Source organism: Schistocerca serialis, chromosome 6 (assembly GCF_023864345.2).
Source record: "Schistocerca serialis cubense isolate TAMUIC-IGC-003099 chromosome 6, iqSchSeri2.2, whole genome shotgun sequence".
Taxonomy (NCBI): domain Eukaryota; kingdom Metazoa; phylum Arthropoda; class Insecta; order Orthoptera; family Acrididae; genus Schistocerca; species Schistocerca serialis.
The window spans coordinates 12708097-12733379 of record NC_064643.1 but is presented as its reverse complement, the minus strand read 5'-3'; the positions used below and the strand labels follow the sequence as shown (position 1 = coordinate 12733379).

The 25283-nt window shown below is 36.6% G+C and overlaps 1 protein-coding gene across 1 annotated transcript in view; it reads left to right on the top strand.

Moving 5' to 3' along the window:
• The window catches only part of LOC126483668 (molybdenum cofactor biosynthesis protein 1-like), a 324074-nt gene that overhangs the window by 6068 nt on the left and 292723 nt on the right, over positions 1-25283 (top strand). Inside the window, exon 2 of the mRNA XM_050106732.1 lies at positions 6773-6971. Coding sequence (XP_049962689.1) covers positions 6773-6971 — 199 coding nt within the window. The remainder of the gene's footprint in view (positions 1-6772; positions 6972-25283) is intronic.

The following is a 25283-nucleotide window of genomic DNA, read 5'->3' as shown; positions in this document are numbered from 1 at the left end:
TCATGGGAACAGCAAATCTAAAGGCGTTTCTCTCCTTTTTCAACCATTTTCTCAGGTCTCCAACACACACACAATATACCTTGTGTGGCGCCTAAAATTTATCTTGATGACCAAGTTTAGATCGAAAGTATGATAAATAAACCTTTTTCAAAAAGTCAACAATGTTTCTTTGGTGTTTTTAATCACAAATTCAACACAAATATAACAAAAACTGTCAGCAGAGTTTTTACAACCACGATTAAACACTGTATTGAGCACATGTACAGGAAACGAGAAAGTGAAGTTAGATTGACAGTATACGAACCACCATCTGTTAACACAAAAATAGAATTGACCTTTTGTGCCAGCAAATGTTTCTCATCTACATTTATTACACCTCACTTTAAATTATTTTAACTATACAAAAGCTGTTAAATTCTTTAAAAAATCACTTACTTTAATAAATTTAACTGTAAAGTGTGAAGAAATGGTGGGTGATACAGTTTTTGAAGTATCATATTTAGATTTCCCACCCTAACAATAAAAAGAATAAAGTATTTTCACCAAAAAGTTTTCCATTGTTGGTCTGTGTAATTATTTGTTAATATGGATTTCTCTTCACTGTAACTTTTCTGGTGCTGTAAGCTGTATATTTTTCTCAAATTAGTAACTTTCTGCTAATTAGGAAATAGCATTTCTTTGGAAGTACAATTGTACTGACCATTCATATATGATGCAAAAAAACTTCATAAAGGTTTGTTTTCAAATATGAGCTGTAACGTTACATGCATTCTGCTTAACCTTAATGAAAGTTATCTTAATCCATTTTGACGTATAAAAAATGTTTGTTTTGTTTTTTTCTCTGCATGCAATAATTCATATTGTCACAGAGTATGCAGTTTCATGGCAAGTCACATCTCCGATGGAATAAACAGCCGAACCAGCAAGTACCACAAAAGTATAGTAAAGCAGCTGCCGTCATTCCACCTTGCAGACATGTGGCGCCCATCCTTACCCATGTACATGCACAGACAGTCATAAACTTCCAAACAACATGCTATTCTAGAACAACAAACTTATAAAAGACCGGTATGCTCACTATGATACTCATCATTTGTCGGCCTGGTAGACATAGTGCAACACATTGCCTTACCCAAGTGGTATGTTATACTGTATGTCACCTTTTTGTGTATGTAAATGATGTCATCACAACCACAGGACGTAGAGAAATAAATAATACTGCTAGTTCAGATTGTACATTTGTCTTCAGAAACGAAAATTGTTAAAACTTTGTAAAATAAAAACCCTTTACTTATGGTATTTGAACTAAGTAATATTTCATATAATTCCATTTCAAAACATCTTTACTCATGACATAGCCCTAACGTTACTTAATGATTACTTACAAAGACTCAGTAAAAATTTATCATTTCAATGTATCTGATCTCAAATACTTTGCTTGAGGTCGGATAAACACTGGTGCAAAGTAACCATTCTTCAATAGGAATTTGAATTCTTGAAGTAAGTTATAGTCTTAAAATGTTATGACCATATATTATTTTTTCATTGTCTCTATTTCTCTATGTATGTGGACCAGCCACAATGGTGGCTGGTAAACCAGCTGTACCTCTGTTTTAATTATCAATGGTCTATTCAGACACACGGAGTATTCGTAGCCTAGTCATGCTGACTGGACATGGAGTAATTATTAATTCCTATTATGAATTGATCATAGTTGTATCTTCATCTGGATTACCAACTAAACTTGTGAGGAAACATAGGCTTAGGAGCCTCATTTCTTATTTCCTCTACACATCCTTCAAGTAGGATAAGGTAAGCAGGCAGTTAACCTACTTATTCTAAGTTAAGCTAACATTCCCTAAAAATGTGTATAAACTAAATCATGTGATTTAACCATCGAAAATAAGTAAAAATTCCCCTCGTAAAAAGCTCCTAGCAAACAAAGGTACTGCTAACCATGAGAAAAGTACAAAAAATTCTAAGGAATAGTTGTGAAACATGCAAACATCCCAAGTCGTTGGATGTATCCATTCAGTTCTGACAGCAAATTATAGTTTTCCATAGACACTTCGAGCTTTTCGGAGTTTATATATTAATCTGTCAATTCCAAACAATCAAATGTAATAAATGTTGAGAACAACTAGTGTAGTGAACTCGTTAACTTCCTACTTTCTGTGTTAAGAGCAGCACACAAAGTTAAGACAATTCTGTCCTAGTTATCCATTTCTGAAATGAGTATAAGAATTAGACCACAAAACTCAGGTTCGTTCCTGTATTTTGCAACTTTACAGTAATCCTCAAAGCTAATAGTATCCTACTTCTGCAGAAACCCATAAATACTCCTCCTCCTACAGAAAAATCCTTCATAAAGACCATTCAAATTTTATAGCTATATTGGCCCTATATATATGCCTCCATTTTTCCTCCATTTAAACTTAAGTAATACTCCCTTTATCCCACCTGCACTATTCATAATATAATTCATGTATATATGCGTATCATAGCCTGTTCATTATTACATCACTCCCACTAAACTGCTACTTTCTCGTCTTCCCTCTTATAACTTTAGTTACCTTAATTCTATTGTATTTTGAACCCATACCTTATTACTGAGCTTCCTCTTAAATATACTACTGTCTCTTAAATATACTACTCTTTGTTCAACTCAGCATGAGCAAGAAACATTATTTTGAGTAAAGTCGTCTAGACCGATATTTAAATTTTCTTCATTTATTACACCACTTCAGCTCCTGCCACTATCAGAGATCGAAAAGCTTAGAACTTACAGAACAAGGTTGTCCTTGACAAAATATATGTTGTTCCTTTTACAGAGTAGCCTTTTTGGACTTAGAATGTAATCTGGATATTCTTGCCATTTATTACCATCTCTCTATGTGGTGATGGCTATGCATGTAAGAGAGAATCTATTCAGTTCTGATGTCTCTTCTGATCTCTTGTTCTTTTTAAATGTGGGCTGTGGTAAATTATGGTGACTTCTGTGAGTAATGAGTAATTCCTTAATAGTAAATGCTATCTTCTCATGCATACTTATCTAGATATTACTCATAAAATATTTATTCTCATCTATTATGTAGTGAAGTTCATAGTCAGTGCGAAATAGTGACTTGTCTTATTTCCATGCTTTTGCTTTAGCTTGCTTAATATTGCTAAAGTCTTCTTTTGTACTTTCATCACAGTTCCATATAGTTTTCTATTTCAATAAGTTCGATAAATGAGCATCTTTCATAGCCTAGCCTCTTACAAAGCTCCTATAGAATCCAGCCAAATCTAAGTGATCATAGATGCTTAATATTTCTAGTCTCTGGACAGTCTTTTATAACTTGCATTCTTTCTGGACATAGTTGTATTCCCATTATTCTCACACTGTGTCCCAAAAAGTCAACTCTTGTCACCAAAAGTATGTTTTAGAAACTTTTATTAGTAACCCTTTTTCTTCCAGTCACCTCAAAATATATATCAATAATTGTCAACAGTCTTCCCAAGTCTTGTAGACTATTAATAAATCATTGACATACATTATTAATTCTTGCACTAATTCCCTCCCTAATAAATATTGAGCAGGAATGAAAACTGACACAGGAATGTCCAATTCGGTAATGGAGTAATTCAATCATGCTTGCCAAGACTTCAACTAATGAAAGCTGTTGTTCTGTGATCACCTTCTCCTGGATTCCATTCTCCTTGGTACAGCTCACAACCCAAGGCGAATTGTAATACTTCCATGGCATTTACTTTAAACTGAAAAGATTTTCTTTCAAATAAGAAGGCTGTGTATGGCCTTGAGTGGTCATGTAATGCTACCTGCCAGTATCCTTCCATGAAATCTATGGAAATATGAAATTCTGCTTCATCAAAGTTAGATAACATCACTTCTGTACTCAGGGTTCTAACCCTTTCTGTCTCTTTGTGTTTATGGAGTGATCATGAATCTAAAACTAAATGAACACCTATCACAAGTCTCTTAAGTACCCACAACAGACCCTAAAAATGCATTGAGTTATGTTGCTGTCTATCTCCTTTCATATTTCATCTCTCACTGCAATTCGAAGGTTTATTGGTAGTGGATACGACTTGCAAAAGGAAAAAAACTGTGTCATCTTTTACTTTAAACTTACAGAAGTATTCCTTCATTAGTCCCAAGTTATCTGTGACCACATCTTTATGTTTTAACAGAATACCTTCTAATTAAGATTTCTGTTCTTCTGGCACTACAGGTGATTCTCTTGCTATCAATTTAATGCCAACTCCTCTTGATTTAATACTTCCCTTCTTTTTCTTGTTTATTTTCATCTGTTGCAATAATATCAGTAAACACAACTAAATGAATATGCTCCTCTGATGATGGGCCTTGCTTAGATTTCAATGGATTACTTTGGAAAGCTATGCTAGCTACCTTTTTACCTATTTTCCACACAAATATTTTCTGGTTGAAATCCAATCGATAATAATTATCAAGTAACCAATCTTATCCTAACAGGATCTATGGCACTAGCAACAATGTTTGATGGAAGTTCCACTTTTTAATCGTAACTGGTAGTCATGTTTCTTTTTTAATTTGCTTCCCTTTATTACAGGTGGTTCCGGTAACACACACTCCCATTACTGGTACTAGGAGGCAACAATATTTCTTCCTCATTAGCGCTAGCCATGGTGTAAGATTAATGATATTTTATGCACAGAATATAGGTGAACATCAACTTTATTTCCAAAAATGTCACTCACTACTATTGGTTTACAATGTTCTCCCTTAGCTGTTACTTTTCCTTCTTTAAACAACTACTCAAGAATAGGTCTCAGCCATGTGAGGATTACTGTCTTCTCTGAATGAGGGCCTACTATTCTATTATTAGTTTGGCATGGATCTTAGTGTCAAATCTTTTTCCTGAACTTTAGGGTGAATTTTACAGCAATTCATCCACAAGGCTTTAATGTAGCAAAAATTATGTTTATATCTTTTTTAGTAATAGGTCAAATTTCGGACAACTTTTTCCATAATGAATCATATTTCGACCAAATTTTTTTCCAGAAATCCAAATGTTTGTCGTATTTTTAAGTACACAAGAATATAAACACGAAAATTTTACTCACATGACAATGTTTGAGGTAATGTTGTCACAATTAAACACAATTACTACAAAGATTTATTTATCGGGTTTATAGTAGACAAGCAGTGTAACACATTATGTAGTCCGTTCACTGATATAAAGATTGTTGCACAGAGTCTACAAAACATTCTCGAAGCCAACAAGGGTGGCTTCTGGCACAATAAACATAGCACAAGTAGTCGCCCCATTCAGTTTGAATACAAACTTAGTCCTATTCGACGAAACCAGGGGAGAAATTCTTCAGCAATGACAAGGAAATATTATTTTATAAACTATATGAAGTTAAGGTTAATGGGGGAAATGGCTTTAACGTGTAAAAACACTGCAACACCTCCAAACACAGTAGCTGCACGAAGATAAGTGCTGAGAAGGACAGCAGACGAACGCTGTTATTTGAGTAGACATGTCCATCTTCAGAGGTGCAAGAACTTGTTTAAGATGGTGGTGTCTTGCAATGTCCTATTGGAGAAGCTGAAGAATCCCCACTTCAGACAGTTCTTGAAGTACAAAATAAATCCAGTTCCAGATGAAGCTACACTGAGAAACGACTATTTATCTGTGTGCTACGAGGAAGTGCTCGACAAAATACGAACTAAAGTTGTTGACCAAGAGATTAGGGCGTCTATCGGAAATCATCAATTTGGATAGGGGTTAAATTGTAAATACTTTTGTTGGTGTCCTTAAAGTTGACGGACCTGGAGAAATGTTTCTCCTAAGGGTGTGAAGCTCTCAGCAGAATAAACAGCTCGACAACTGCCTTTGCGTTTGACAACTCAATGAAGCTACTGTCACTGTTGGTGTGAATAGAGACCAATAAATGGTGCTTCATACATGGCTGTAGCAGCCTACAGACTTCAGAGTCTCTATCCCAGTGTGGCACACATCATTTGCCTTGCACACGCATTGTACAGAGCTGTAGAAGAGGTGAAATTAAATTGCACTGATGTGAGCCAACCGATCTCCTCTAGCAAGAAAATCTATGTGAAAGCTCCACTAAGAGTACAAAAATTAAAGAACAGGGAGCTTCCCTCCATTTCCCCCTCAGCTTGTACTTACACAATGAGGTTCTTGGGTTAATGTTGTTGAGTATTACTGTACCTATTACACCAAAACAAGACGATCTTTTCTGAGCCTGATAGTGATTAATAAAGTGCTATCAGAACTGCCAAAGAGTTCTTTACAGATACGTTGTCTCTAAACTTGACATACATCAACGCGCTGTGTCATCCGAACAAGACACAGGTGCAAAGATGCGAGCTGGTGCCAGTGCCATAGAGACTCTCCACTTGCGCGAGTTCCACCTGCGCCACTGTCGGCGCTGAGCATGGAGGTAAGAATAGAGGGAGACGCCGTGATGTCACAGCTGTGAAGTTATGTGAAGCCGAGGGTAGCCATCTCAATCCGACCAAAACATTGCTGCTGTAAACTTGTGTGCATAGGCTTGTCGCTCACTTTTGGAAGGATTTTGCGCTATTATGGTGACTTGTGTGGTGTTCGGATGTACGAATCTTTCTGATTGTGATGCGAAATCGAAGGGTATAACATTTCATGTGTAAGTTGTCTCGTTAAGTGTGATTTTACAACTTCATTGTGAATGAACGTGTGCTACATCGGTACTTGTACTATAGCGTGTTTTTCTCCTGTAGATTTCCTAAAAATGAAAGTCGGAAAGCTCTGTGGGAGAATGCCGTGAGGAGGAAGAATTGGTGTGCGTCGAAATGGAGCACTATATGTTCTCAGCATTTCCGAGAAGAGGACATAGACCGAACTTCCGTTTCAACAGTAAGGCTCCGAGAAAATGCTGTACCATCAGTTTTCCCTACACACCCAAAACATTTGCAAAAGGTATGTTAATTCAAAGAATTAAATTCTTAGTTTTCAAGTTCACATTTCAGTATAATACGTACGTATCGTCGATAATCAAAGTGTTGAGTAACTCACTTTGTCTTCATGATGTACCAAATTAAAAGCTAACACTACATTAACTGTCCTAAACAGGACACTGTGTAGATTTGCCATTCTATGTACCTCATTTCAGTAAATATTGGTGGTAATGAAGAGTGTTTCCCAGTAGTGTAACGTAACTGAAATGTCCCAGCATGTATTACAAACAAGATGTATTTATGGGTCTTTGGAGGGAGGGTATAGCTAACTTAGTTTTCAGTTTCTATTATTTAGTTTGTGATACACGTTTATTACTGAATTAACAACATTGTATCGTTTACATTGAAGGCTAGCTGTTCGTAATATTACATTAAAAACTATTTTTAATCAGAAGAAATGCGGAATTTCGCCTTTACGAGATTTTATTTTAAACAAAAACTTTGAAACAACCAATCTGATGATGTTACATGCGTATATGGTGCAATTAGCGACTGTAATACACGCAGCGCTATAGCACACTGACAATGTTTTGGTCAGAGTGTCATGGCAGTGAGCCACGCCCCCATGGCTTCAAAACGTAGTACGGCTGGGATACGTAGCGCCATCTCCCCTTATTCTTACCTCCATGGCGCTGAGGGTAAAGATATCGACCTCGCCTCAGCCAATTGCTGACCGATTACCGTCCGCCAATGACCAGACGACAACGGAAAGAAGCCCGCTCGGACGATAGAAGAGCAGCTCTCGCCCACTTGTTTATAGATCATCGTCCAGGGCTGACTTGGACAGGGAACGTCATTTAGTGAACTCTTAAAAGTGAACAGACAGTTCTTGTAAAAATTTCATTTGCTATGTACTGTGAAGTTTACCTTCAATCATTTGCACTTAGCCATTGAGGGGCTCTTTTGTCTTATATTACATGCAGTATTGCAGACTTAATCATTCAACAAGTCACAAACACAAGTAAACCTTTTTAACTCATTTGTGTGACTTTGTTGCTAATTTGTTGGAGTGTTGTTGAACCTTCATTCACCTATCCTGTCACCTGACCCTGGGGCACAGTTGTGTAATAGTGGCAGGGACAAATTGTCTTAGCGGTGTACTGCACCAGAAGCCATTCCACAAACTCTCAAACTTGGCCTGCCGTAACACGGTGGCAACTCGGCCTCCACAACAGTATTGACGAGCCCTTTACAAAACTGGTGATGTGAGTTTGCAAAACAACGCCAACTTTCCAGTGGTATCAAAAGGCATCACATGACTGTAAGCTGATGGTACTCAACTGTGTGATGCCCTGTCTATTGTGCAACACAAGCAAAGTGAGTTGCATTGAGCTCATGTTCATCTGATCAATAAAGTGAACAACAAACTGCAAGGTGTTCTCCAGTCAATCAGCATATTAGTACTTACATTACTGTTCACACAACAATTTGACACTCGGCACGGTGGCTGATGGGAGCGACAGCTGCTGGAGATACCTTCACATCAGCCACCACACTAAGTGTCAACCAAGTTCCTGATGATGTTGTTTACATTACTAGAATGAATTGTCTATGCCTCGTTACTTCCTTGATTATTTCTCCTATTATTATTCCACATCCTTACTTCACAATACTTCGTATTACTTTTTCATTAAAATGTGTGTGGATACCTTTCTCTTCATTATTGTCTGGTTGGCAGTTGTCACCTTGTGCGTAGTCTCCTCATTCTTTGTTCAGTATATCAATACCTTTGATAAATGTCAATAAACAGTTTGCCGTCATCTGCTAAAATATTATATATCTTTCTTGACATAGTAAGGTATCCTCTGCACCAACACTTTAGTTACAGGCTGTCCTCTATAGGATTGTCCACGTATTTTGAGCTTTTTAGCTACCACTCAATATACAGGGTGTCCCAAAATAATGTGTACGCTCTTTGAAACAGAGAATATCGTTAATTACAGGAGACAGAAGTACAATTTTTATGGGTAATAATTAAGAAGGCGGTGAAAAACATAACAATGATTTCTTCTGTTTCAGGATTGTCAGCGAACATGGCGTTATCGTTTGAACAAAGGAAATGGATGCTATAGTGTTACTGGAAAACAGAGAATGTGAGTGTCGTATGCTGACATGTTGTTGTTGTTGTTGTGGTCTTCAGTCCTGAGACTGGTTTGATGCAGCTCTCCATGCTACTCTATCCTGTGCAAGCTTCTTCATCTCCCAGTACCTACTGCAACCTACATCCTTCTGAATCTGCTTAACGTATTCATCTCTTGGTCTCCCTCTACGATTTTTACCCTCCACGCTGCCCTCCAATGCTAAATTTGTGATCCCTTCATGCCTCAAAACATGTCCTACCAACCGATCCCTTCTTCTAGTCAAGTTGTGCCACAAACTTCTCTTCTCCCCAATCTTATTCAATACCTCCTCATTAGTTACGTGATCTACCCACCTTATCTTTAGCATTCTTCTGCAGCACCACATTTCGAAAGCTTCTATTCTCTTCTTGTCCAAACTAGTTATTGTCCATGTTTCACTTCCATACATGGCTATACTCCATACAAATACTTTCAGAAATGACTTCCTGACACTTAAATCTACACTCGACGTTAACAAATTTCTCTTCTTCAGAAACGATTTCCTTGCCATTGCCAGTCTACATTTTATATCCTCTCTACTTTGACCATCATCAGTTATTTTACTCCCCAAATAGCAAAACTCCTTTACTACTTTAAGTGTCTTATTTCCTAATCTAATTCCCTCAGCATCACCCGATTTAATTTGACTACATTCCATTATCCTCGTTTTGCTTTTGTTGATGTTCATCTTATATCCTCCTTTCAAGACACCGTCCATTCCGTTCAACTGCTCTTCCAAGTCCTTTGCTGTCTCTGACAGAATTACAATGTCATCGGCGAACCTCAAAGTTTTTACTTCTTCTCCATGAATTTTAATACCTTCCCCGAATTTTTCTTTTGTTTCCTTTACTGCTTGCTCAATATACAGATTGAATAACATTGGGGAGAGGCTACAACCCTGTCTCACTCCTTTCCCAACCACTGCTTCCCTTTCATGCCCCTCGACTCTTATAACTACCATCTGGTTTCTGTACAAATTGTAAATAGCCCTTCGCTCCCTGTATTTGACCCCTGCCACCTTCAGAATTTGAAAGAGAGTATTCCCGTTAACATTGTCAAAAGCCTTCTCTAAGTCTACAAATGCTAGAAATGTAGGTTTTCCTTTTCTTAATCTTTCTTCTAAGATAAGTCGTAAGGTTAGTATTGCCTCGCGTGTTCCAACGTTTCTACGGAATCCAAACTGATCTTCCCCGAGGTCTGCTTCTACCAGTTTTTCCATTCGTCTGTAAAGAATTCGCATTAGTATTTTGCAGCTGTGACTTATTAAACTGATAGTTCAGTAATTTTCACATCTGTCAACACCTGCTTTCTTTGGGATTGGAATTATTATATTCTTCTTGAAGTCTGAGGGTATTTTGCCTGTCTCATACATCTTGCTCACCAGATGGTAGAGTTTTGTCAGGACTGGCTCTCCCAAGGTTGTCAGTAGTTCTAATGGAATGTTGTCTACACCGGGGTCCTTGTTTCGACTCAGGTCTTTCAGTGCTCTGTCAAACTCTTCACGCAAAATCATATCTCCCATTTCATCATCATGTACATCCTCTTCCATTTCCATAGTATTGTCCTCAAGTACATCGCCCTTGTATAAACCCTCTATATACTCCTTCCACTTTTCTGCCTTCCCTTCTTTACTTAGAACTGGGTTGACATCTGAGCTCTTGATATTCATACAAGTGGTTCTCTTCTCTCCAAAGGTCTCTTGAATTTTCCTGTAGGCAGTATCCATCTTACCCCTAGTGAGACAAGCCTCTACATCCTTACATTTGTCCTCTAGCCATCCCTGCTTAGCCATTTTGCACTTCCTGCCGATCTCATTTTTGAGACGTTTGTATTCCTTTTTGCCTGCTTGATTTACTGCATTTTTATATTTTCTCCTTTCATCAATTAAATTCAATATTTCTTCTGTTACCCAAGGATTTCTATTAGCCCTCGTCTTTTTACCTACTTGATCATCTGCTGCCTTCACTACTTCATCCCTCAGAGCTACCCATTCTTCTTCTACTGTATTTCTTTCCCCCATTCCTGTCAATTGTTCCCTTATGCTGTGAAACTCTGTACAACCTCTGGTTCTTTCAGTTTATCCAGGTCCCATCTCCTTAAATTCCCACCTTTTTGCAGTTTCTTCAGTTTCAATCTGCAGTTCATAACCAATAGATTGTGGTCAGAATCCACATCTGCCCCTGGAAATGTCTTACAATTTAAAACCAGGTTCCTAAATCTCTGTCTTACCATTATATAATCTATCTGATACCTTTTAGTATCTCCGCGATTCTTCCAGGTATGCAACCTTCTTATATGGTTCTTGAACCAAGTGTTGGCTATGATTAAGTCATGCTCTGTGCAAAATTCTACAAGGCGGCTTCCTCTTTCATTTCTTCCCCCCAACCCATATTCACCTACTATGTTTCCTTCTCTCCCTTTTCCTACTGACGAGTTCCAGTCACCCATGACTATTAAATTTTCGTTTCCCTTCACTACCTGAATAATTTCTTTTATCTCGTCATACGTTTCATCTATTTCTTCATCATCTGCAGAGCTAGTTGGCGTATAAACTTGTACTACTGTAGTAGGCATGGGCTTTGTGTCTATCTTGGCGACAATAATGCGTTCACTATGCTGTTTGTAGTAGCTAATCCGCATTCCTATTTTTTTATTCATTATTAAACCCACTCCTGCATTACCCCTATTTGATTTTGCATTTATAACCCTGTAATCACCTGTCCAAAAGTCTTGTTCCTCCTGCCACCGAACTTCACTAATTCCCACTTTATCTAACTTTAACCTATCCATTTCCCTTTTTAAATTTTCTAACCTACCTGCCCGATTAAGGGATCTGACATTCCTCGCTCCGATCCGTAGAACGCCAGTTTTCTTTCTCCTGATAACGACATCCTCTTGAGTAGTCCCCGCCTGGAGATCTGAATGGGGGACTATTTTACCTCCGGTATATTTTACCCAAGAGGACGCCATCATCATTTAATCATACAGTAAAGCTGCATGTCCTCGGGAAAAATTGGAGACATTGGAGAGCTGAATTTGGAATACCACCACCAACAAGAGTAACAATTCTAATAATCAGAGATAAGTTTGAAATCGAAGAAACAGTGCAGAATGAGAAGAAGAGAAATAGCAGACGAAAGAGAAGTTCAACAGACAACGAGGGTTTTGATGCAGTAATCCAGGCATACACACGATCCCCGAAGAAATATGTGAGGCAATGCTCTCATGGGACTGGGATCTGCAGAAGCAGGGGTCATACAACTTTGCCATCTCAGAACTTTAAGCCTTACATTCCAAGACTTCTCCATGCTCTTAACGAGGATGATCCTGATAGGCGAAGCGAATTTTGTGAGTGGCACATTAACAGATGTGAAGAAGAGCAATGTTTCCAAGATCGAATTATTTGGTCAGATGATGCGACGTTTGAACTTGATGGAGCAATTAACAACCATAATTGCGTGTACTGGGCCAGGGAGAATCCATACGTAACTGAGCAAAGGCATGTTAATCTACTAGGAGTAACAGTCTGGTGTGGTCTGTCTTCTAGAGTGTTAATCAGGCTGTACTTCTTCAACAACACTGTCACGGGTGACTCGTACTTGGAAATGTTGTAAATGATAACTCCTGGTCTTAGCGTTGTGTCTGGAATGGAAGATTATTACTTTCAACAGGATGGGGCGCCACCTCACTTTCACCTGGATGTGAAGACATTTCTCAATCATACATTCCGTACCACATGGATAGGACGAAGATGGAGTGTGGAGTATCCCACTCAATCTCCAGATTTAACTCCTCTAGACTTCTTTCTTTGGGGTACTCTCAAGAATACAGTTTACACTGTGAGACCACACACACTGGATGACCTTAGAGAGCAAATTAAACAAGTCTGTGCTGCTATTCCGTTGGAAACAATAACATTGGCATGTCGCTCAGTTGTAAGTCTTTGTCGATAGTGTATTGCGATGGACAGACACCACTTTGAACATTTACCATCTTAAGTCGGGCCATGAGGCACCTAGTACCACTAAAATTGTATTTCTAACCCCTTTCATTAAAGAGATGTTCAGTTTCAAAGAATGTGTACATTATTTTGGGACATTCTGTATTTCTTATAACTACCAGGATGCCAACTATTACTATAATATTTTGGGCCAAATAACTCTAGCATTAACTTTTCCTGTGTGCTGGACAACCAGTACTTCTTAAACATTTCCTGAATATCATTCCAAGAAGGGAATTCTTCGAATGACCAGTTCCTCATTTAGCATCATCCTCTTCCAAATAACTCAGGGAAAAATCAGTTTTTTGGATTCATCACAACACTTAAGCAGGGACTTATAAAATATCTTTAAAAACATGTAGAATGTACATCTGCCTCTGGGTTTAACTTAATACCTCCAGTTTCAATATTTGCATAAGTAGTATCCAATTTATTATTAAAGTCAGATTTTAATTCTGCAAAAATCTTGAATAGCTCTTCCATCTCATATTGGCATATGGTAAAACCATAACGAGTTTGCACCTAATATTCTACTGCTGCTAACTTGAGGCTAAACAAGTGCTGTATCGTTATAAGAGGCATAGGGGAAAGCTAGTGTGCAGGGGTTTACTCCAATTCACTACTACCAATGTCACATCATCATAACATCTGTGCTTAACATACAAAGGATTACACCATAATATAATTGTGACATTAAATCTAAAATAAATGCTCCAAACTTGATCAGTGTAGGCTTAAGTATATTATTTTTAACATTTTAAGGTCTCAGAATGATCAAATGAATATGAAGGGCTTATTTCAATAGTCGTACAAGTACATTTTTGTTCATTCTGAGATGCAGAGTCCTAAAATTAAATGAGCGCTGAAAAATCTGCAGTTGAGATACCAGAAATATTCAATTATACTATTGAAATAAGCCCTCCATATGTCAGGCAAAATATACGACCTTAAGAAAAAATAGTGGCACTAAATAATAGAACTAGAGAGCTAAAAACTGGTCATAATATACAAATGCACATCATGTACATCACAATCAAAAGTTATTTGGGTTTTTATGAAAAATTAAAGGCTCTAAATACTAGACTTAGAAACATCCTCAGTAAGATGTAAACTTCTTCTATATGTAGCACCAATAAGTTACCTCTTTTGGTTTTCAAATTATTTACTAAAAACCAAATTTGAAATGAAGTCCTTACTCATAATTGATTATCATTTGTATTTGTAATAGAAGGTTGTACTTACAGTACGCGATTGCAATAGTGCAGTAATACAGCTATAGCAAGTTTCGGGACAGTTCATAAATAACTATGAGAACAAGGAATCTTAAAAAGGCAGTTCAGAGGTCATGTTCTACTGTCGATTCCGCTTTAAAAAATTGTAGCCAGCTAAAACATTTTAATAACTAAACCAAACTTAATTCTATTTATATACAAATTGAGAAGATTACAAATTGTTAAACAATTATTATTAATTAATACGTGTCCGAGAAATGGGCCTTTTAGATTCTGACCCTGTCCCTAGGACGACTGATAGCAGATGTTCCCTTTGGTGGTCCACTGTGGCCATATATAAATATGGCCTGAGAGGCAGTTAGGAGAGACACTTTGAACCAGGATATCAATATGTTCATGTCAGTCAAATGCCTGCTTGCCTGGTGTCTTGGACGACGTCAGAGCTTGGCAGAGTTGAATGCGATTTTCCATAAAAGCTGGAAGTGAACCTGTGAAGATATTCCACTATCCTGGTTCCCTTAAATTTCACAGAAGTAACAGTGTGTCGCCCACAATGCTGACAAAACCACGTGGCAAGTGAGGAAGTTATTTTTCCGCTATATTGGCAAGGAAGTAACTTTTGGTGATTAGAAATCAGGGTGATATACCATTTTACTTGGAAGTTCCCACAGTGGTCATCTCTGCACTGTTAATAGTGCTGTTTCTGAAACGATTATTATTATTATTATTATTATTATTATTTCCTTCACTTTCTCAGACGTTAAGTCCGGTTAAAAATGGAGTGACGCGGACCTTGATCAAGCGTCACTTCCTTTTAACTGTACGGTATGTGTTATATTGCATTTAGGAACTTTCGGGTAATTGAACATGTATCAATAATTACGGATTTCTGTAGTTGTATATATATGTTTGGATGTAGCTGTATTGCATTGATGTACTGGTGGATATTGTGTGGTATGACTCGTGTAGTTGATAGTATAATTGGTATGATGTCAACTTTATCCTGATGCCACATGTCTTTGACTTCCTCAGCCAGTTGGATGTATTTTTCAATTTTTTCTCCTGTTTTCTTTTGTATATTTGTTGTATTGGGTATGGATATTTCGATTAGTTGTGTTAATTTCTTCTTTTTATTGGTGAGTATGATGTCAGGTTTGTTATGTGGCGTTGTTTTATTTGTTATAATGGTTCTGTTCCAGTATAATTTGTATTCATCATTCTCCAGTACATTTTGTGGTGTATACTTGTATGTAGGAACATGTTGTTTTAAAAGTTTATGTTGTAAGGCAAGCTGTTGATGTATTATTTTTGTGACATTGTCATGTCTTCTGGGGTATTCTGTATTTGCTAGTATTGTACATCCACTTGTGATGTGATCTACTGTTTCTATTTGTTGTTTACAAAGTCTGCATTTATCCGTTGTGGTATTGGGATCTTTAATAATATGCTTGCTGTAATACCTGGTGTTTATTGTTTGATCCTGTATTGCAATCATGAATCCTTCTGTCTCACTGTATATATTGCCTTTTCTTAGCCATGTGTTGGATGCGTCTTGATCAATGTGTGGCTGTGTTAGATGATACGGGTGCTTGCCATGAAGTGTTTTCTTTTTCCAATTTACTTTCTTCGTATCTGTTGATGTTATGTGATCTAAAGGGTTGTAGAAGTTGTTATGAAATTGCAGTGGTGTAGCCGATGTATTTATATGAGTGATTGCCTTGTGTATTTTGCTAGTTTCTGCTCGTTCTAGAAAGAAATTTCTTAAATTGTCTACCTGTCCATAATGTAGGTTTTTTATGTCGATAAATCCCCTTCCTTCTTCCTTTCTGCTTAATGTGAATCTTTCTGTTGCTGAATGTATATGATGTATTCTATATTTGTGGCATTGTGATCGTGTAAGTGTATTGAGTGCTTCTAGGTCTGTGTTACTCCATTTCACTACTCCAAATGAGTAGGTCAGTATTGGTATGGCATAAGTATTTATAGCTTTTGTCTTGTTTCTTGCTGTCAATTCTGTTTTCAGTATTTTTGTTAGTCTTTGTCTATATTTTTCTTTTAGTTCTTCTTTAATATTTGTATTATCTATTCCTATTTTTTGTCTGTATCCTAGATATTTATAGGCATCCGTTTTTTCCATCGCTTCTATGCAGTCGCTGTGGTTATCCAATATGTAATCTTCTTGTTTAGTGTGTTTTCCCTTGACTATGCTATTTTTCTTACATTTGTCTGTTCCAAAAGCCATACTTATATCATTGCTGAATCCTTCTGTTATCTTTAGTAATTGATTGAGTTGTTGATTTGTTGCTGCCAGTAGTTTTAGATCACCCATGTATAGCAAATGTGTGATTTTGTGTGGGTATGTTCCAGTAATATTGTATCCATAATTTGTATTATTTAGCATGTTGGATAGTGGGTTTAGAGCAAGGCAGAACCAGAAAGGACTTAATGAGTCTCCTTGGTATATTCCACGCTTAATCTGTATTGGCTGTGATGTGATATTATTTGAATTTGTTTGGATATTAAGTGTGGTTTTCCAATTTTTCATTACCATGTTTAGGAACTGTATCAATTTAGGATCTACTTTGTATAGTTCCAATATTTGTGGTAACCATGAGTGGGGTACACTATCAAAAGCTTTTTGGTAAACAATGTATGCGTAGTGTAGCGACCTTTGTTTAGTTTTAGCTTGATATGTCACCTCTGCATCTATTATCAGTTGCTCTTTACACCCTCGTGCTCCTTTGCAACAGCCTTTTTGTTCTTCATTTATAATTTTGTTCTGTGTTGTATGTGTCATTAATTTCTGTTTAATGACTGAAGTTAATATTTTGTATATTGTTGGTAGGCATGTTATGGGCCGATATTTAGCTGGGTTCGCTGTGTCTGCTTGATCTTTAGGTTTCAGATATGTTATTCCGTGTGTAAGTGTATCAGGGAATGTGTATGGGTCTGCAATGTAATGGTTAAATAATTTATTTAATAATTTAAATAAATTTAAATAAATTTAAATAAATTTAAATAATTTATATAAAAACAAAGATGAGGTGACTTACCGAACAAAAGCGGTGGCAGGTCGATAGACACACAAACAAACAAACACAAACACACACACAAAATTCAAGCTTTCGCAACAAACTGTTGCCTCATCAGGAAAGAGGGAAGGAGAGGGGAAGACGAAAGGAAGTGGGTTTTAAGGGAGAGGGTAAGGAGTCATTCCAATCCCGGGAGCGGAAAGACTTACCTTAGGGGGAAAAAAGGACAGGTATACACTCGCACACACGCACATATCCATCCACACATACAGACACAAGCAGACATATTTAAATATGTAAGTAAGGTAAGTCTTTCCGCTCCCGGGATTGGAATGACTCCTTACCCTCTCCCTTAAAACCCACTTCCTTTCGTCTTCCCCTCTCCTTCCCTCTTTCCTGATGAGGCAACAGTTTGTTGCGAAAGCTTGAATTTTGTGTGTGTGTTTGTGTTTGTTTGTGTGTCTATTGACCTGCCAGCGCTTTTGTTCGGTAAGTCACCTCATCTTTGTTTTTATATATATTTTTTCCCACGTGGAATGTTTCCTTCCATTATATTGGTTAAATAATTTAGTTAGATGTGAATGAATTGAGGTGAACTACTTTAACCAGAAATTTGCTATTTTATCATTTCCAGGGGCTTTCCAATTGTGAGTAGAATTAATTGCTTGGGTGACTTCATGTTGCAAAATTATCACTTCAGGCATTTGTGGTATCATTTTGTATGTGTATGTTTCTGCTTGTATCCATCGTGCATGCCTGTTATGTTGTACCGGGTTTGACCATATGTTGCTCCAGAAGTGTTCCATGTCTGTTATGTTTGGTGGATTGTTTATTTTAATGTGTGTGTTATCTATTGTCTGGTAAAATTTCTTTTGGTTTGTGTTGAATGTTTGGTTTTGTTTCCTTCTATTTTCACTTTTTTTGTATCTTCTGAGTCGTTTGGCTAATGCTTGTAATTTCTGCTTCTTTTCGTCTAATTGCTCTGTCGCTTCTTGTTGTGAGATTTTACTCAACCTTTTTCGTTTTCTTTCCGAGATTTCATTTCTTATAAATTGTGTTAGCTGTCCGATGTCTTTTCTCAGTTTTTCTATTTCGATCTGTAGCCTGTGTTGCCATGCTGGTTTTGTGGGTTTCTTCTGTGTGTTTGTTGGTTCTGATCTCTGCCTAGTGTGTATATTTAGTGTAGTGAGTGCTCCTATATAAACCAGTAGTTGTAACTCTTCCATAGTTGTGTTTTCATTTATTTTGTTGTGTATGATTGTGTTGATAGTTTTTATTGTTGTTTCGACTTGTGGGTTATTTGGTGGTCTATGCAAGAATGGTCTAATGTCTGTATTTGTGTCTTTGTATTCTATATATGTTAGCTGAAATTTTTCTTCTATATCTAACATCTGTGTCACTTCGTGTTCTATTTGTGCTTGTTCTGTTGGCTGTCTTAAGATTTCGTTTTCCTCTAATTGTTTAATTGGTGCGTGTTGTTCTTTGTTTGTTTGCTCTGGGATGTTTGAGTCCATTACTGTATTTTCTTCTTCTTCTTCTTCTGATTGCACATTATTTTGTTCCAGTATTTGTTGTACTTGTTGTTTGATGTTTTCTAATTCTGACTGGGGTATCCTGTTATTTTTTATTATTACACAGATCTGATCAGCTAGTCGTTGTTCTGTTAAAAATTTTAATTCTGGGTATCTGGTAATAAATGTTGTGTATACTTGTGATCTGTATCCAGTTGTGTTGGTTCCTAGGTTTGTTGCTTGGTAATAACAGATTAACTTCATCTGACCATCTCGTCCTCTGTCTTTGTTTTCCTTCTAGGGTGGTTGCAGGAAGCATATCCTGCAAAACACCTCTATTTGGATTTAAATCATTTTACAGTTGGCTAGCAGTGTCGTTACCATTATTATTATTATTATCAGGGATATTATTATATTTTGTACATGTGAACTTTTACAGAATATAGCAATCAGTTAAAACTCAAAAGTTTTACTAATAGTCGTAGTTCCTGATCCTGCTGTGTAAACAGCAAAGAGGCACATTTTCTTTCAGTGAGCATAAAGAGGAATCTGGACTTGCAGACTGGAAATTATGCTCAGTATGTTCTCCACTACTTTCTGCCAGACTGCAAAAGTAGTTTCCAGGCTCTTGTAAATATCAAAGGAAGGTGTAAAGCATGCACACAAAATTTAAGTGCTTATTCATAACTACATAACAAAAGAAATGACCATTTGAATATTTACCCGCGACCCCATGAACTGTCAAGCTGGCGTATATATATTTCGTTCAACGTCTCTGTTTTTGGATGTAGACACTTTTAAATTATTTCACAGTAGGTACTACTGTCACAAAAAAGTAGTATGAATTAAGTACAGCTCACCACAGTTGCTGTGCAGCATGGTGTGTAGCGGACACTGATGGCGAGCTGGATCACTGTGCCAGGTGGACTCCATTGCTTCTCAATTCTATGACATAGTTGTGGAACCAATGAAACAGTTTTAGTCCTTAGAAATTGTGATTGACGATCTTCCCACTCATTCTTCAACAGCAGAGTTGATGGCTTTAATAATTACTCATCAACCAAGCAGGTATTCTAAAGTTTCTTTATTGAATTGCTGGTAATGGCTCGTGTGCTACTATAATCTCAACTATTGGTCACATAGTTAAGAACAACAACAATATTTTTCGATGAAACCCCCTTCAAAATCGTTATTTTTTCCTGGGTTTCTGTTTATTTTTCTTATTCAGATTTACAGCACAGAAGTAGTCTGGGCTCTTCAATGAGTTGTCAGGATGAAGTGTTTTCTCTTTTGTGAGACAGTATGTTTAGATTACGGCCATTATTTCAATTTCTGATCTACTTCTTTATTGAGTGTTCTGACAATCATGTAATTCTTCTTTAATGTGGACTAATTCCCCACTGCACCTCCTCAGGTGGTGGAAGCTGTAAACTTTGTTAATTAATTACTAATTAAGATCAACCGCTACACAATTCTCATATTCTTCAAGTTTAAGATAGACCTTCTCTTTCAGCCACTTTAGTGAGACCTGTGGTACCTATGAAGGTAATATACTAAAACGTCTTGTAACTAGACACTTGTAACTACACTGCGTTTTCTCTAGTTGTTTGTGTATCTGTTTTTAATATTTGATAAGTATTATGTTTGTGCACAGGCTGCCTTAGGCTATACTGGTGGTGGTTTTCTTTTAAAGCAAAGGGACAACTCTGTATGAAGAGACATGTAACTATTAATACAATTTACTGTTTGGAATTAGGCCCACAAGATGTTTCAGTTATGGAAACAGCTAATGCTCTACTTCTGCTACATTTTTTTTTCTCCAGGAGAATCACCCCACCCAACAAAACCAAATCTTATGTAAAAGTGAAAGAATGCACAATATGAACAAATGTACAGTTTTTCAGAAAGACATTTATGTAGTTTACTCAACAGATAAAATCTGCATCCATATACATGCCAAGTAGTTTACCAGATATTCATTGGCATTAAACCAAGTATTTGATAACTTGAAGGACTCACCGTTTTGTAGTTTCAGTTTGTTCACATCTTTTCCAGAATTTGCAGTCATTGTGTCATCTGCATCATGTACAGATATACATGACAAATTACTCTGAAGATCATTAACAAACATTGCAAATGACAGTGACTGAAGAATTGATCCTTAGGCAAAGGTTCCAAGTCGTGGATGCCATAATGCCTTGGTATCTCCAGTTTACTAAATCAAATACATTAATCAGATCAGCTAGAGTGCCTTCAGTAGATGTTTTTGATTCAAAAGAAGCTTGCACGAAAGAAATAACATTTTCACATCTTTGAATATGAACCATTGGGGCCTGAAACCACACTGAGACCTAGTGAATTATAAACAGTGTGTATAAAAACAATCATCTGATTTCGCACATCAACATTTCTGAAACTAAAAATAAAATATACAATGAACTTTGTTTTTTGATGAATGGGATACTCAAAAAGTTTTTTCAACTTAAAAGGTCATATTTTTTTTATTAAAGTTGGGTATGGGAGTGAACATCTTGTAGCAATCACTTGGGAACATCCAGTATGCTAATGAGGAAGTTATCTGCTTGAGACAGCATTCATTTTAAAATCATTTTTGAATGAGTAACATCAATTTTGAAATCTTTTTTGAGCTATATTTGTGGCTCTGTAGCAAGATCTAGTACACGTATGCAAGCTGTCATGCCACCTCACATTAAATTAGAAGTAACACTGACACATCTGGCAAACTGATGTCACTGCAATATTTGTATATGTTTCTTTCACTGGTGCAGCACTTATTTTGTAATCAGAATTTATAAAGCTGTGGAGAAAAGTAATCACTCAGTAACAGCGCCAATATGAACACTGTCATATTTGCATAGGATTTTAATGATGGACAAGAGTAGTTTTAATTCTCTAAAGTTAAAAATAAACTTCTATTTCGCCATAATACTTACACTCAATGACTAAAGCAAGACCTTATTATCACTATACTGAAATAAAAAATACCTTTACAGTATTGAGTGTTCTGCTGTAATATGAACTTCGACAAGTCCATTCTGTCAGTAACGATACTGTTTAATCATTTCGTCGCTTTGAAAGATGATATGTTACTCTGATACAAATAAATGATTATAAAGAGTTGTTGAATGTTAAAAGATGTCCCTGTCACATAGTTTAAGAATATTTTGTCACTTTAGAAGGTATTCATTAACTTAGTTGAAGAACAAGCACATTATTTTGGTATGATACTAACTTTTCAAGTAAATAAACAAACAATTCTAGATCTGTGCTGTTGAATGAATCAGAGTAGAATGAGAGCAGATCCACTAATCATAGTTGCTGAAACTTGTAGATGATGGTGGAGGAGGTAGAACGCCACTTAACTTTCAAAAGTTAGGTGTAAGTTGGTATAACAACATGCAAATTGCATGTTTCCACACGTATGTTGAATTATGGGAGTGGTAGCAGGGGATCTACTTGTAAGAAATTCATGCCAGTAGAAACCCAGCTTTAGAGCCAGGTATGGACTTCTGATTACCAAGAGCAGGGGAACTGGCCTTTGTAGCATTGTGACAACAAAATGAAAGATTAAATTTGTGTTAAGTAACATTAACATCATAGATAGCTTTTTCACACTTTCTGCTTCTACCTAATTTTATGTTAATGATAATCCAAAGAGATGGGATAGAGACCATGATGTGGAATATGAACTAGAAATAATTAAAAATACAGAAACATTATAATTTAAGTTCAACTTTCAAACCACTGTAGAAATAACACCACTGGTCAGAATAACTTCAAATTGATATGGAATATTATCGGAGAAGGGGGAAAACTTATGGCAGAAGAAAAACAAATAGTTACAAAATGTAGCAAAAGAGGGCGCTGTAAGCATCATGATTTAATAGTGGTCAACTAAAAATGAAGAATGAATCATACAACGATACCTAAGGTGTATGTTTGACTTTAAACAAACTGTACTACTCAGTGTGCATGGGTGTACAGTTGTGATACTGTTAGTTAAGTAAGCCCATCCACCATGGCAAGGTCATATCTCATAAGATGGGAAAAATCTATTTTTAATGTCCTGAGGTCAAAACCGCATAAAAAGCATCACTCGCATGGGTTTTTAATTGTTCTGAGGCATAAAACCACATAAAAAGTATCAGTCACATCGGTTTTTAATTGTCCTGAAGCCAAAAACCGCATAAAAAGGATCAATCACATCGGTTTTTAATTGTCCAGAAGCAAAAAAGCACATAAAAAGCATCAATAAAAATCAAATCGTATTATTAATTTCCATGTGACTGGCGCAAAACATGTGCAGTATGCTGTCCACCGTTTTCCACAACACTATGCCTATTGACACACAGTCAACATGGGTTCAGAAAACATCGTTCCTGTGAAACACAACTAGCTCTTTATTCACCTGAGCAGCAATGTAGCAGGGCATGTATACACACCCACAGCAACGAAAGGCAAGATGATGATAATCTGCATAACTTGTCATGAAAAAGACACTTCCACTTTCACATGGATGCTGGTTGTCATCTAACTTGGGAACACCCAGCTTATGGTGTGCATGTAGATATACTGCTGCCATGATGTAATATCATCTGCACACTCAGACAGAGAAAATACAGTAGCCTTGGTCTGTCTATTTATGTTTTAATTGTTGTTGACAATGATGATGATTTGATGAAGATGATGTATCTTCAGACTGGTTTGATGTAGCTCTCCACATGGACCACCTTGTGCAAGCCTCTTCATCTTTGCATTACCACTGCAACCTATATCCACTTTAATCTGCTTACTGTATACAAGCCTTGTTCTCCCTCTACAGTTAGTGCATTACATTTTACTGGGTGCATTCTGTTTTCAGACAACAGACAAGGGAATTGTGATAAACGGAGATCACATCTTTTCTTTCTTTCCTTTCTTTCTTTCTTTATTTTTCTTTCTTTCTTTCTTTATATTTTTCTTTTTTTTTATGGTTGATGCAGCTGCTGTGGATCTCTTTTTAAAACTGTATTTTGCCTGATTGATTTCTCAGTCTTTCAAAGCTGATGCTTTAATGTTTTTCAGTGTGCTTAGCTCATCTCTGTTTTGTCTGATGTTCATTGCCACACATACAAATGTATACAGGTTGGAATTCTAAATTAGGGTGTTTTTGCTAAAAATGAGAATGTATTTGCAGGACATGCTGTAGGGATAAAAGAGTGAGACCTTGTGACTCCGAGAGATTTGTAAAGAAATAAGAACTGTTTCTTCTCATTGACATCGGGGACTTATAACATGGTGGATGTTTATAGGGACCCATTATTGCACTCATTATTTTTGCTCACTTAAGGCTCCAATTGTTTCAAAAAATAATCCTAACTTCACAATCAGCAGCAACAAAAGTTATGAAGTATAAGAAAAAACAAATAGGCCATTGGACCTAGTAGGTAGAATTAGGACACCATGATGAAGGCAATCAAGAATTTACAAGACAGAGAGAGAGAGAGAGAGAGAGAGAGTTTCATGCAATGCTAAGCTTTTTCTTTTTATCGTGATCTTTACATCCTGGCGTATTTGTTTATTTTAATCATTTTAACATCTAGCTTATCAAAATATTTTATCATTATCAGTGAAGACAATGTTGTGTGCTGTGTAAACTCGTGATTTCCTTCAACATTATGTCCATATCTTACTTACAAGGCCAGATACCTTGTTTGTTTTATGTTACACTTTGCAACTTTTGCAGCTGCTCCTAATTGTCAAGTTGGAATTTTCTTGAAACAGTGGGGAGCCTTATACATGAGCAAAAATAATAGCTGTAACAATATAAATCCCCAATGTTACAGAGAAGAAACATTTCGTATTTGTTTACATAGCTCTGTGTGTCACATGATCCTGCCCTTTTATCACTATTAGCAAGTTCTGTAAATATGGTTTTATTTTCAGCAAATGTATCCTCATTTAAAGCTCCATTCTGTTTAGGCACATCTGCTTCTCTATTATTGTACAAAATTGTGACATATTTCAGAATGAAGATAACAACAACAACAAGAACAACAGCTAAAATATCTAATTGAGAAGTCATAATTTATTCTTCAAACAGTTGGAACCTTATATAAGCAAAAATAATAGATGTTATAATAGTTCCTTATAAATGTGCACCTCGTTATAAATCTCAGATGTTACAGAGAAGAAACAATTCTTATTTGTTTACGTCTCTCTCTAGGTCATGTGGTCTCACTGTTTTATTACCATAACATCTCCAGTACATGCTTTCATTTTAACCAAAAACATCTTTATTTATAACTCCAATCATTTTAGGCATATTTGCTTCTCATCTATTATCCAACAAGTATAACATGTTCAACAAGTAAGATGT